Consider the following 15,285-nt stretch of genomic DNA (forward strand, 5'->3'; position numbering starts at 1 on the left):
AGAAAAAGAAATTTGGACCCTGACTTAGTAAAATGTGAAATCCCTCATATGAATCATGTCTTTAAAAGTATCATCTGTAGCTGTCACGTTTGCTTTAATTTAATGTATAATTTTTAAATTTCTATTGAAGAGTCTTAATCGGTTCTAATGTTATATTATTTGACTCAGTACGCTTCTGTTTTAAACATAACAAACTTCATGCATACACTTTCTGTGATCAAAATTCACAATTGAACTGTGTTTGGTTCCAGGCTGTTATGGCCGAGGCAAGATCTCAACAAGCTGCTTCCATGACTGAGTTCCATTGGCTTGGCCATAGATTTCCGATATCAAATGCAAAAACAAGGGTTGCCATTTTAAAAGGTTGGTAGCCTTTCTCTTTGTAAATTATAACTCTGGTAAGTTCAAAAGTAAAGTTATCTGTTGTTTAAATTTAATACTGATCTCTTCCAGGTCTTAACCTTACCTTTGTCCCACTTTAATCCACTCTGCAAATTCTTTTCTGTGTTTTTCTTCGTGTGACATGATTAAGTTAATTGATTGCAATATTTCCTAGATGACATTTACTGTATGTGAAATGCATTCTCATATGGAGTCTGCGATTGATGAATCATGCTAATGTTTTGATGTATTTGGTTGTGATTTGACATTTTTTGTTTATGTTCTGCACTTCTGCTTAGCTATACCAAGTAATGTTTCTATCTGAATAATTGTCTCAGCTCAGGAGCTGGAAAAAGATATACATGGTCCCTCAGCAGACTCAATTCCAGCAGACAAAAGACTTGTTATTTTTGACAAAATCTTTTCTGCATATCATGATGCCAGAGGTTATATTCGAGCAGATTTGGTATGGGAGTTTGCTTGATGTTCTAGCTGTTATTTATGAATTATGAAATATTTCTGCTTGTTAGAGAGAGTTGTAATGCCCTTTGGTTTTACATTTCTGTACAAACAAACATTTCTCCTTATCTATTAATATATTTTGTTTTTACGTTTTAGGCCACCACAGGAAGTGCAGAAAGCGTGAAAGATGATTTGAATGGTCTTGATAAGGCTGTCAGTGCCGTTTTAGGAGAAAGAACCATTGAGCGCAACCTCCTGTTGGTTAAGGTTGCTAAGAGTAAGCTTCCAAAGCGTCATGATGATAAAAACGAAAAAGTCACCAAACCTGAAGAGCTTGTTCGCTTATATGATCTCTTGTTACAGGTTGATATCTATCTTTTTGTTTGTTAACTTCTATCAAGTAAAAAAATATTTCTTTGTGTAATGATCATCTAAGCCGCCGCATGTTTTTAATGTTATACTCATAGGGAATGACAATGCTTGTATTTTGATTCATATTTTTGGCAGAATACATCTGATCTTTCGGATTTAGTCAGTTCTGGAAGGGATAAGAATGTAGAAGAAATTAGCTTTGCTGAAGATTGTTCAAACAAAAGTTTGGCTTTTCGAGCAGAAAGGTTTGATTCTTCAGAGCAACTATATTTTACGGGTCTTGAATTTTTTATGTTTAGTCAACTGGTTACTAAAAATGCACACAAGCACACCAATTTCAGAGAAAATATATTTGATGAAAAAATCTTTTTTGGAGAAACAATATTTTCAGCCTTTTCTGAAAGGCAAGAGTTTTAACTTTTAAAAACAAAAATCTTATAGGAACATCACATCTGGGATTTTGCAGGTGTTTTTTTGTTGCAAAGTCATACAGTGTGGCTGGAATGAGGGCTGAAGCATATGCTTTGTATTCTCGTGCTCGTAGTTTGGCAGATGATGCCTTGAAAAAACTTCAAAGGTTAAATAGTGATAATAAGGTAATTTTAATCATTATAAGATCAGGTTTGAGACACCATTGAACAATGCCAGCGTTGTTATTTGTGTTGTGATGTTTTTTTCAAAGGATAACCTTGGGTTAGTTAGGGTACTTAAACTTGCTTGAACCCGTATAACTTTCATAAAATGAAAATATTTGGTGCTCTGAAGATGAGGGTGAGATGGAATGTGGTCGATACAAGGGATTAGCAGAGGCCTTTATATAATGAGCATAGTCACTGAGCTATAATAGTTAAGCATCATGTTTTATTTGTGATTGGTGTTGGAATTTCTTTCATTTGTGTTTCCTGGTTTTTGTGACAGATTATGGTGAAAGAGCTAGAGGACTTGTTCAATGAGTGTCGGTCTAATAGTTGCATAGAGCATGCAATGGGGATCATGGAGGAAAAGAGGACTCAAGAGAATCTCTCAGAAAGGGTTTCAAATATATCATTGGCCGGAGCTGAGCTGGTAAGTTTAGCATTCTCTTAAACTTTCTTATAAGTGCTTCTACTTATCTTATGACCCTTTGGTTTTTTCTCCATGTGGTCATGCATGATCATTTATTGATATATCCTGTCATGTCTATACCTGTTTCAGTTGGAGAAGTTTCTTCTTGAGAAACTTGATGTTTACGAGTCGGCTGTTGGGGATTCAAATGTGAAACGTGCGCCACGCATTACAGGCTTTCCCCCAGCTTTCCAGGCAATTTCCCGCAATCCTATTGTGCTGGACTTGGCTTATAACACAATTGAATTCCCATCTATTGAAAATAGAATGAAGAAAGATAGAAAGGCAAAGGGTGGCTTTATGAGTAGAATATTTGGTTGAGTTAAGTACCTTGGGTTAGGTTTTTGGTTCTTCATACTGAAACATTCTTGACAGCAGATTTGGTGGTTGCCTTTGTTGAGTATTATTATGAATTTAGACATTGATATTTAAATTTTGAGTCCGGGATATTTGGATTTGGAGATTTTCATGAGAATATTTATTCCGTTACTATTTCTAGTTTGTTATAGAAATCTGCAGTTCATTTAGGTAGGCTTCTAAGTGTAGATGCTCATTTCATGTGGTAGTTCTATCAACTGAGCTGAGTTTTGGAGGTGTAAGATAAATTATGCAACTCTTTCGGTTTGGCCAATTGTCCCATTTTCTTTGGAAGAGTCTGAAATAATTTCACCGGTGAAGTAGTTTTTCCTAGTTGTACATAGCACTTTACCAAATCTGAGAATTGCAACAATATCCTGAATGAACATTACTTTTGCCATGCTTGAACATTATACGTGCAAATATTAGAATTTCTCCTAATAATTTGTAAAAAAATCTAGGAAATAGTATTTGGGCTAATTAAGGTTGTAGCAAATTGGATTATCAACATAAAGAGTGTTGTCTGAGATTGAAAGCTCCTCTAATACTTATTAACCTCTATATTGAATTCAGATGTTGATTTATTATTTGGGTATAACAATCTCAACCATCATATTTAATGATATAGATTAACACATTAAACAAAATATACATTAGAGGAGCCTAAACCATCTTGTAAGTAATTAGTTTATCAAGAGCTTATAAAATAAACTAGGGAAAAAAACCATATTTTCATAAGTTTATTTGATTAACTTGTTGAAATAATGTAGTTGTTTTATTTATAAAAAAATCACAATCTATTTTTATAAATTTATTTTCACAATTTGTCCTCAAATAAGCTCATTTCATTCTTTGTTTTCTTCAAGAGTCGCCTATAGGTAAACGACCAACAAACTCTGAAATGATGAGAAACCTTTGGAAAGCTCAGGTATTAATACATATTCCAAAAGTAAACTTTTTTGGTTCATGTCTTAGCAACTTTTACTGGATAAAAGCTAGACACGCGTATATGTTTAAGTTCTATATATATATATATGTAATATATAATACTATATATATATATATATGGAGAAAATAAGTGCATGTCTTAGACGTGATGTTTGGACTCATTTCATTTCTTAAAGCTTAGCTTTTAGCAAGGCCCAACGCCGCAAAATTTGAAGAACGACAAGGTTTAATATGCAAACAAAACAAGAGAATATCCAACCTAACATATCCCTCCCACGAAGGTTATATTTTTTATACCTATGGAATCAGGCTAACTAGCGGAACAGGGTTTGAAAAATGAATGTTACAGGTAGCATTACTTGAATGATTATTATCTAATTTGATTACTTGAATGATTATCTATGCACCCTATATAAGATTCATTTCATGAGAACAAAACTCATGAACAAACTCATTTCATGAGAACAAAACAAAAAGGCTCCCTAATTTAAAACAAATTCCTTTCATAACCGGTAGGAGTAACAATCGATTAGAGTAACTCGTCAATTATTTGAAACTCGACTCATTATTTAATTTAATAAATATGGTTAGTAAATTAAATGAATTGATGTTGGGCTAAAAATTGCTATGGTTAAATAAACAATTTGAAATTGAGAAAATCCTAAGTTCATGAGTTTGCTTCACTAACTATATATCTATATATATATATATATATATATATAATATTTAAATTTATATATTAAATAAATAATTATTGATCAGACTTATAGCCTGAACAAATCAAGCTAATGGGTTGAATTGAATAATTCATTAATTCCTGATGCAGTAAACCAATTCAATCTTAGAAATCGATTTGAACCGTTCACAAACTCAAATTGACTCAAATTTAAGTTAGAAAAATAGTGTGTATTGAACTCGAGTCAAATTTGGAACTAAGTTAACTCTTATCAAGCTAAACATAGGTTCAACTTCATTTTGCTCATTTCCAAACTCAATAGGGTGTTAGTGTAACACAAAATACAAGTCGTTAAAGGACAATTATTTTTGACACTAAAAGGTGTACACTACAATGATAAAATCTCGGAGCATCAAGTATGATTTCCCTTTCTAATTAGTAAGATTACTTAGAAAAGATATTGTGAGAGCATATAACAAAATTCATAATTTTTTTTTAAAATAGATCTTTCCACCAAATGGTGGTAGTAATTCTTTTGCTCACTAAATAAAAGAAAAAAAATAATATTTATGAGTATATAATTTTTGTATAATTAATACATTATTCAATATTTGTATTTATTACTTTCATTTATAAGTAGATGATTATTAGTATTTAAGTAATGGACAATACACTAATAATATTAATAACGTTTGTATTGGGAATGCACAAACTACTTTCTCTAAAAAATGTAAATTTTTATAAAATAAACACCAACAAGTCTCATTACATCCCTAATTAAATAACAGAGAGAAAGTATATATTAAGAAATGAATGTTTTTGGGGCATTAAAAATTTAGGAAACTATCTGGTTTGAGGAAAAAAAAGTTTTCATTTATTTTATTTTATATTACTATTGATAATTATAACAATCATTATGTGTTCATTATATTATAATTATAACTTTAACAACCTATTTTGTTTAGTTTCTATTTTACAAATATTTGTCTAGAAAACAATAAAAATAAATAATTATTTTCCAATATAAATCACCTCATTAATTTATGCCCTTGTTGTTAACTAAATCCTTCTATTCTTAGGTTAAACGTTGTTATTGCTTCAAATTAAGATTATAAGTTAGGAGTTAAAAATGTTCAGTCACCAACTTGATAAAGATATTAAACATATTTTAGAGGTTATTTTTTGAAGATGATTGTTGGTTAGGAAGTTAGGAATTAGTTAGTTAGGTTTGTGTTAGTTACTTGTTTTACAAGCTTTCTTTTCCTCTTTTCTCTTGTATAAATAAGTCATATCGCCTCCCTTTTTCATTCAAATTGTAACACTCTGAATTTTCGATGTATATATTTTTAATTATTTATTTTTAAAAATTTTTATAAATTAATCGGTAATGAATTATGCTAAACCGTAGTTGAGTGTTAGTCTTATTTTGTGAATTCCTAAATTGTGGTAAATTTTCGTAATTTTCTGAGACGAAAAGTTTTTGGACTGCTGTTGGGCCCAAATTCGGCCCAATAGCGTGATTTTGAGCTCCGTTGCTCAGAATCGAATTTTGATTGTGCCGTTATTTCGAGTCAAGATACACATCAATTTTGTCCACAACGCATTGCTAAATAATTTCACTCCGAATTCAACATTCCAAAATTCTAACAGTAATCAGAAGATTTTAATATTCAGTCGAGCATTAGCCGATAATACTCGGGCATTATCTCATCACGAATGTTTCACCAAATAAGTCACCTCATTTTCCTGAGTGAAACTTGCATGGCAAGCAAGCAAAAATTCTCATCTTTTACACAAATATCCCTAAACCTTTCATTTACCCCTTCACCATTTACTCCTAGAAACTCTTGGCTTGCCACCTCTTAATCTGATTTATTCTACTTAAAGAGTCATTCAAGCTAGAGAAACCCTCGGCTCTTCATTTCATTTCTTTCTTCTTTATTTGGATTTACTCAAAAACACCAAGGTAAACCTCCATACTTGTTCTTCATCTTTTAAAAAAACTAGTCGTTCATTGTTTACGATATTTGAGTATGATGTTTATGCGCATATTACAAACGTTTTCAACCGTCAATTTTTTTTAAAGCACCTTCCTAGCTCTTATTTTAGTCAAGAATGCAAACAAATGAGTTTTTGTGAATTTAGAAATCGTTGTTTTGGAACCATGAAATATTGTTGTTTGTGAGACTATTTTAGTGTTTAAAATATATGCATGTGTTGATTTTGATGAAAATAAATGATGAAATTAAGGATGTTTGATTTGAAATATCGTTTTGAGCATGAGATCAACCCTTGTAAAAATGCGTTGAAATGATCATGAACCTATAGGAATCGGGAACGAGACTTTCGAGGTTAAATGATGGTTCAGAAATATAAGTATTGGACCGGATGGATCAAAGTCTCGGATGCTCTTGAAATAGATTAGAACGATGTATGTGTCGTAGAGTTAATATGTGAACGATTTAACTCGTGAATCATTGATTTGTCTTTTGTGTTTAGTTTCAATGCGTTCGAAGTCAGACAACCGATCCATTCATGTGACGAAGATCAACCGCGCTACAATCCAAGGTGAGGGAGAATACATCGTGACATAGTGGTGTCTGATTATGACACCCAGATCTCCCAACTACCTCAAAAGTTGGGAGTTGTTTATGTTTTTGTTAGAAACTCGTACTTAACCAAATGATTTCGTGTCTAGATTAAGTATGGATGTTTCCTTAGGCTGTATGTCAATAGGATAGTATAAAATATCAAGTCTTGTAGTTGTTATCCATAAAGGAATACAACTCGAGAAACTAAAACGCGTAGGGATCGAAAACAACGGAAATTTTCGATCAGGTAGCCCAAAAGGGCGAGGAAATAGTCATAGCAATCGGACTACCCTCGCCTGGGCGAGGGCGAAACAGTGAATTAAGCCCCCAATTGTCGCCTAGGTGAGCCACCTTCGCTTAGGCAAGTGGTTCTCGCCTAGGCGAGGGCCAGGCTGCTGTTTGGCCTGTTCTGGGCGCCCGAGTGACAGTACCTCCCTCGGACGAGACCCAGAGGGTGATTTTGACCAGTTTTTGGTAGATTTTTCGCTTGAGCGATAATCCCCTTGCTTGAGCGAGAGTCATGCAAGGAATGTAGTCTGTTTTGATGAATTGGTCGCTTGGGCGAGAGACATGCATAAATTGTGATTGTTTTTTTATTGATTTATTGCTTAGAAAATAGCCCTAGCTTGGGTATGAAGTGTATTTACACTTGGGGAAGACCGTGGCTCAGAGGATTGAGCCTGGTGCCCAAATCGACAAACTTATACTATTACTTTTGTTCTTGTGCCTTATGTGGGCTAGGATTCCGACAAGGATGTCGTGAGCAAGGCTACGCCTAAAAATGATTACATGATACTACACAGGGAGATCGTATGACCATAAGAGGCTTGACCATATGATCGTCCATGGTAATTCAACAATGGTTCATAATGGTAAGGATGTTATTCCTATATTACGTGATAACGTAAGATCGAGTCCCACAAGAAGCATTCCTTTGGGGGGTGTCTTAGGATGAGCCAATCGATATAAAAGACTAATTAAAAGATTTAACAGGTTAACTTCGGTTAATGTGTATACTCATTATGAATAATGAATTAATGGAGAGGAAATTTACAGGAGACGAACGAGCCCTACGATATTGAGAGGGACAACGATGACGGTGATTCATCAGCAAAGTCTTTAGGGAGAGTTTAGGTGAGACGAGTCCCTTGTATTCCTGTATGAGATATTCTGTTGGATTGGACAGTTCTCATAGCGCAAACTAGACAATCTCTGACAACTCCTCTTTGCAATCAGGATCAATGAGAGGGATGCCCAAAAAGTGTTTGATACGACACCATCCTAAAATGGATAGTTCTTCGGAACCGATCGATCATATATCCCTGTGAGGAATAATTTATTTTTGGTGCGTTCAAATTGGCTTGTTATGGGACCTATACTCTAGGTTATTTCCGAATAGTTTATTGCGAGGATATTAGTGTAAGGATGAATGAAATAAACATAACATTCATGCATTGTACTCGTGGATATTAATCCACATATCTGAGTTACAAGCATCATTCATCATTTGCATTTATATATGTGATATATATTGTGTATATTATGTGTGTCTATTTGGATGTGATATTCCGTGCAATTCCATGTTATCAATGAATAATATTCATTAGATGTCTTACTCTTTTTTTTTCTTCTTTATGCTTGTCTCCGGTTCGCGTTCTCGTGCAGATGGATCGTACCGCTAAGATTTGGAGCTACTGATTCACGATGTCCCAGGAGGGACATGGAGCAGTGACAGACACTGATATACCTACACATGCCCTTGTGCCTTAGAGTTGGAGATGGTTTGTGACTGCTCTATGATACGTTTCCCCTCACATCATGCAGACTTGGAGGCTTCATTCACCTTACCTACTCGGAGATTAGCACCCAGTGCATCATCCCTTCAGTATGAGATTCCTCACAGACCCACTGCTGCAGAACCATCTACCTGAAGACGGAGTTGGGACGATGTCCTCAATTCCCCACCAGCAAGGAGTGCTACTTGACGGACGATGCCCAATATTCCGACAGATAAACCAAAATAGGAGATGGAGGCTAAAGAGGAGGAGCGAGAAGTAGGTCACAAGGTTCGTCCAATAAACCGAAAAAGGAGATGGAGGCTAAAGATGATGAGCTAGAAGTCGAAGAGAAAGATTATGTGGAGTTAGTCTGTATAGAAGACTCCATTGAGATGGTAGAATTCTCCTCCGATTCTGAGATGGAGGAGGACCCTAGCGAGTGTCCTAGTACACCCGTTAACATTGGAGCTAGTTGCTAGCAACCATTTCCATTTCTAGTTTGCTTTTTAAGAGGGTATCTGTGTAGGGTACTTTAGTGTGTTGAATAAGTCAGTCAACTTTGTGTATTTTCAGTTTAGACAAAGATTGTATTTCCGCTTTGGGTTATGTATATACATTTTCCGTCATTTGTAATAAAGAATTATTCCACAGTATATTAAGTGGCTTTTGATTACCATTAGGTAATGAATGTTGTCTTTCCGCAAATTAAGTTACTTAATGTGATGTCCCAAAAAGGAATCAAATGTAAGTGGAGGAATTTTACATTATAAAAAAAAATTGTACCCATTTTGGGCAATGTTGTTGGAGTAATTTTCGGTGCGTTACACAAATCAATAATGAAAATATTATGAGGTATTCTTCAATATTCTAGTTCCAATTCTCTTTTTCTACGGAGCTTGAATCTTTGCTCTACTTGTTCATATCTTGAGTTCTTTCTTTTGAAGTCTGGAAAGTCATGTTTTAACATGGTATTAGAGCGATATATCTATTCTGCATACATTTTTCTTTCTTGTTCATGTTATGCATGACAAGAAGTTCTTCATATTCACATTCAATTCATTGCTTCACTTCAAATTCTCAAAAGGAAAAGGAGGCACCCTTATATTACATTCACAACCTCCAAGAATCAGCAATGTAGTGTCATCAATAAGCAATCCTGTCTCCATTTTGTCTGAGGTCATGCAGCCAGGCACTTGTGCTTTACATAATAGATTTGCATGTCTCCAAGATATTTTATTGCAATTTATTATTATCTTGAATCTTAGACCGAAAAAGATATTAGTTTCTTGAAAATTTGTTTCTGTTCTTGCAAAGTTTATACTACTTGAGATGGAAGTCTACGAAAAGAACCAAAATAACATAGTCACAAGTCTTGTTGAGAGAACCATGTCAGTTTTTCCCTAGTTGTACATATCAAAGATGACAAGGTGAATCAAGAAAGAGTGGTTGCAATGGTGGCAATTTTTGGATAGAAAGTTGAACGTCCTTTGTTTTAGAGGATTCTTGTATTTGTTGGCATGATTCTTGTTGTATGGTCTCATGTTGCTATGCCATTACTTCATGTAACACCCTAGTTCTGACATACGACCTCATAGACCCATGAATATACTAGGCGCGCCACCCATTAAGCTTAAATACCCCCTGCCGTATTTTATTCCCCTCCTAGGGGAGCCTTCCGCGACTCGAACCCGTGACCTCAGGGATAAATAGTCACTATACCACTGAGTCGCTACCATTAAGCTACACTGAGTCGCTACCATTAGTTACTTGTTTTACAAGCTTTCTTTTCATATTTTCTCTTGTATAAATAAGCCATATTGACTACCTTTTTCATTCAATTCAATAATGAGAATATTATGAGGTATTCTTCAATACTCTAGTGCCAATTCTCTTTTTCTATGGAGCTTGAATCTTTGTTCTTCTTGTTCCTATCTCGAGTTCTTTCTTTTCAAGTATGGAAAGCCATGTTTTAATAAATACATTAAATACATAATTTTTCATGCAACACCTTTTTAATTTTCTAATAAGATAATTCTTATAAGGATATTGCAAAAAACAAGTTCATTGATAAACTTTGCTATTCATAATAATGCTTAGACTCAAGAAGATTTTTTAAAAGAGCATGATAAACTTTGAAATGACTTAAAGTCGGTTTGAAGTAATGTTTCTAATATGAAAGTTATTTACGATACTCTTGATATAGCATTCAAATAAACACAAGTTTTATGGGAAACAAACTTACAATTTGACGATAGTTTTATGAGAAACAAATTTGTTGAGTTGTTTATTCAACACACAATCTAGTCATGATAGTTTTGACATAAAAGCATGTAGGGCTCATTCAATGTGTATACCAAATAATTGGCTTTAAGTTGTTTCTTCAACACTCAATCTAGTCATGATAGTTTTGATATAAAAGCATGTAAGGCCCCCATTCAATATGCATAGAAAATAGCTAATTCAAGTCGTATTTCTCATACACGCTATCTACTCACAATAGTCTTGAGATAAACGCATGTAGGGCCCCACTCAATGTGCTTACGAAATAGTTGGTTTCAAGTCGTCTCTCTCCAACACACAATCTACTCACGATAGTCTCGACATAAAAGCATGTAGGGCCACATTCAATGTGCTTACAAAATAGTTAGTTTCAAGTGATATTTTCTAACATGTAATCTAATCACAATAGTTCCGGCATACATGTACGTCAAGGTCCACTCAATGCGCATATCAAAGTCGTGTTGACGTCTCCAACACGAAATCTAGTCACGATAGCTTTGACACATCAACACATCTAGGTCCACCAAACACAAATCCAAATAACACTTGTTATGTATTTTAGCACTCAAACTCATATAATATTATATACATATCATTTTTTATGATTTTTTAATAAAAAAATCGATTAAAATATATTTCTTTATGGTAAGATAACTAGTTATAGGCGGTGTGAGAGTACATGAAGACAAGTATAACCGATAAGTTGTTGAAAGTTAACCACAGTTAAAATTGTAACACATTATATTGACCACACCACTCTTTGGTTAAGTGTATCAATTTTTATAGTCTTTCTATTTCTAATCCTGCAACCATTTCCTCTGCTCCTTTTTAAGATAGAGAAATAAAAACATAGAAAGAGAGTGGCTGAAGAAAGGGTCAAATTGTAACATCGGTTGAAGCAGTACAAAGAGATATAAGGAGAAGGTTTGTGGAAATTAGTTCTCCATTTCCCTATGAGAATTTTGTGTAGAAAAACATAAGGAAGAGTTTTTTCTTACAGAGTATGTGGATGAGAGATCTGAGAGAGAAAGAAGAACAAATGACGTCATATTCAAAGATAGCAATGAATAAAAGAGGACAATTCATCAACAACAACACTCGTGATAGAGGGGAAGGTCAAAATGGTAAATAATCACCCAATAGTCAGTTTCACTTTATGTTTCATTCTTAGAAATGAGAAACGATTCCATTTTGGATTATGTGGAGTAGTTAATTGCTTTTGTTTTTGTTTCACAGAAGCAGAGCAAGCACTTTTCAGAGAGCTATGGGAAGCGTGTGCAGGTCCCCTTGTAACTGCGCCAAGAGAAGGAGAGCTCGTATTCTACTTCCCACAGGGCCATATTGAACAGGTTTACTTACTAATCTATTCTCTCTATTCTAATTTCCACTTGGTTTTTTCTTCCTTAGTTTTTTGTGATTATATTTATTTTTTAATTAAAATAAATATTGGTGGAACGATAAGGTTCCCTTTTGACTTGGAGGTCATGGTTTTAATTATTGGAAACGTCATATTTGCTGTAAGTGTATGGTTATCCTCCTAGCCTTCACTAGGTGGGAGCCTTTGCACTCAGACCCTCTTTAGATGATGAGTCTCGATGCAAATGTAAGATTGGTTGCCTTATGATTCAGAAGTCATGGTTTCTAATCATGGAAATGACCTCTTGCTTATGAGAGTAAGATTGTGTACATCTATCATTTTCATACTCTATTAGTGCATTGGTCACCCTTTTATAATTAATTTTTTTGTATTGTATTTTGGTGATTTTGTACAACATTAGGTTGAGGCCTCAACAAATCAGGTACCGAATGAGAACATGCCTGTGTATGATCTACGCTCCAAGATTCTATGTCGGGTCATGAACGTTGTGCTTAAGGTACAATTTCCTTATTTTTTTTGCACTTAAATTCCGAAAAGGGAAAAGGAAAATATTAATTGTTGCATGAATAAAAAGACATTGTCATTTACTTAGTTTTTCTATATTTAATTTCAGGTAGAGCCATACACTGATGAGGTGTTTGCTCAGGTTACCTTAGTCCCAGAGCCAATTGTAAGTTTTGTTAACTCATTTGTTTTTTCTAGCTACTTGGCATAACTGAGCAACAATATTATATGGTTTATGATTTTTGTTATCTTGATCTCAATGATATAGCAAGATGAGAATAAAGTTGAGAAAGAGCCTCCATTAGCACCCCTGCCAAGGATTCATGTGCGTTCGTTCTATAAAACCTTGACTGCCTCTGATACCAGTACTCATGGAGGGCTTTCGGTGTTGAAGCGACATGCTGATGAATGCCTTCCTCCATTGGTTTGTTTTCTCACATCGTCCTCTTTTGCTTAATTTTTGTTTCATTGCGACTAGAGTTGTAAGTGTTATAATTTTTGTTATGTGTTTGTCAACAGGACATGACAAAGGATGTACCTACTCAGGAATTGGTGACCAAGGACTTGCATGGGAACGAGTGGCGATTCAAGCATATCTATCGTGGTAATTTTTACTCCGACTTATGTTATATGCATGATAATATTATAGTTATACTTATTACTGATGAGTCAAGTGAATTATAGGTGAACCGCGTAGGCACTTGCTTCAAAGTGGTTGGAGTGTTTTTGTCACCTCAAAGAGGTTGGTTGCTGGGGACGCATTTATATTTTTAAGGTCGGTAAGGTTGACATTTTCACTAGTTTGTTACAATTCCTATTGCATATGATATGAGACTAACTTATGAACTTTCAGATGTGAGAATGGGGAACTTAGAGTTGGAGTCAGGCGTGCAATGAGGCAACAGGTTAATGTTCCATTGTCGATTATCTCTAGCCACAGCATGTACCTCGGTGTCCTTGCAACTGCTTGGCATGCTGCCTCCACTAGGACAATGTTCACTGTTTATTACAAGCCTAGGTTTGTTATTTGTTCTTGAAACTATGTTCATTGAACTTGTTAAACTGATAATTTAAGTTGGATAACTTAACATCTGATTGACATCTCTTGTTGTGACCGGAGTTTGTATGGGTGTGTCTGATTCCCATTACAGGATTTATAATAATTTTGTCAATACTATTTTGCAGGACTAGTCCAGTTGGGTTTATTGTTCCATATTATCAATACATGGAGTCTCTCAAAATTAATTATACTAATGGAATACGATTCAAAATGAGGTTTGAAGGTGAAGAGGCTCGAGAGCAAAGGTATTTATGGTTCATACTATTTCTATATAATTAACTTTGTAATATATTTGTTGATTTCGTCTTTTCTTTTTCCTTAATGTTTATGTCATATGGTGGTATTATAGAGATGGAAAAACGGGCATTGTCCGCAGGCGCCCCCGCATGGCCTACATTTTTTTGCGGGCAGAGCATAGAAATTTTGCCAGTTTCGCCCGACCCGTTTTGCCTGCTAAGTTTGTGGGCATTTTGGTTGGGCATGCGGGCGGCCCCTAAACATAATTTAAGAAAAAAGTAAGAAAATTTTAAATAAGTTATGATGTAATGTGATTTTTAATCCCTAAAAAAATTGTAATCTAATGTGATTTGTTAAACTTCATATAAAATATCAAAAAATTTGTTCATTTTTTAATCTTCAACTACTTTATTTAATTTAATTTCATTTATTATATGAATTTTTTATTTTTTTAAATTATTTAACAATGCCTGCAGGCCGCCCGCAAGCCCGTTAGCCTGTTTTAAAACGGGCAGGACAATGAATTTTGTCTGTTAACCAATGCAGGCATGCCCGCTTAAATTTTTGTGGGCATTTGTGGGAGCGTGTTAAACGGGACGGACGGTCCATTTTGCCATCTCTATTGTATTGTATTATTATTTGGCATACTCCTTTAATGGAAGAAGTTTCTTAACCTATCATACTAAATTTGTAGGTTTACTGGGACCATTGTTGGAATTGAAGATGTTGACCCCAAAAAGTGGCCTGACTCTAAATGGAGAAATCTCAAGGTTGTACTTTAGTTTGTGTTACTGGAAACGAGTCGAACTAGAGCTCAGCTCGGTTTAGTTCGATAAAGATCGGTTTGGTTCGAAACTCGACCCGAGTTTGATACGAGTTATTTTTTAGCTCGCTTTTGGCTCGATTAGAGTTCGCAAATTGTTCGACTTAGTTCGAATTGGTTCATTTGGATAACTCAATTAATTATTTCATATTTAAAAATACTATAAATTTTTTATATATAACTTTGTTTATAAATATAATAATAATAATAATAATAATAATAATAATAATAATAATAATAATAATAATAATAATAATAATAATAATAATAATAATAATAATAATAATAATAATAATAATAATAATAATAATAATAATAATAATAATAATAATAA

At 34.2% G+C, this 15,285-nt stretch overlaps 2 protein-coding genes across 3 annotated transcripts in view; both read left to right on the forward strand.

The window, feature by feature from the left end:
* Positions 1–2,840, forward strand: part of LOC109362696 (signal recognition particle subunit SRP68) — a 6,464-nt gene extending 3,624 nt beyond the window's left edge. Inside the window, exons 8-14 of the mRNA XM_019608672.1 lie at positions 252–363; positions 720–847; positions 1,000–1,206; positions 1,351–1,460; positions 1,682–1,811; positions 2,134–2,280; positions 2,410–2,840. Of these exons, the coding sequence (XP_019464217.1) occupies positions 252–363; positions 720–847; positions 1,000–1,206; positions 1,351–1,460; positions 1,682–1,811; positions 2,134–2,280; positions 2,410–2,640 (1,065 nt within the window). The 3' untranslated portion in view covers positions 2,641–2,840. The remainder of the gene's footprint in view (positions 1–251; positions 364–719; positions 848–999; positions 1,207–1,350; positions 1,461–1,681; positions 1,812–2,133; positions 2,281–2,409) is intronic.
* On the forward strand, positions 11,705–14,916 carry LOC109361721 (auxin response factor 2-like). 2 transcript variants are annotated; one of them, XM_019607257.1, is made up of 11 exons: positions 11,705–11,873; positions 11,950–12,073; positions 12,186–12,298; positions 12,728–12,823; positions 12,941–12,997; positions 13,100–13,255; positions 13,351–13,435; positions 13,516–13,606; positions 13,685–13,849; positions 14,017–14,136; positions 14,823–14,916. In XM_019607257.1, the coding sequence occupies exons 2-11, from the start codon at positions 11,953–11,955 to the stop codon at positions 14,908–14,910; spliced, it is 1,092 nt and encodes a 363-aa protein (XP_019462802.1). In that variant the 5' UTR covers positions 11,705–11,873; positions 11,950–11,952; the 3' UTR covers positions 14,911–14,916. The 2 variants fall into 2 exon arrangements, with proteins under 2 accessions (XP_019462802.1, XP_019462801.1); XM_019607256.1 differs by having other exon boundaries at positions 11,705–12,073.

Source organism: Lupinus angustifolius, chromosome LG12 (assembly GCF_001865875.1).
Source record: "Lupinus angustifolius cultivar Tanjil chromosome LG12, LupAngTanjil_v1.0, whole genome shotgun sequence".
NCBI classification, from domain to species: Eukaryota; Viridiplantae; Streptophyta; class Magnoliopsida; order Fabales; family Fabaceae; genus Lupinus; species Lupinus angustifolius.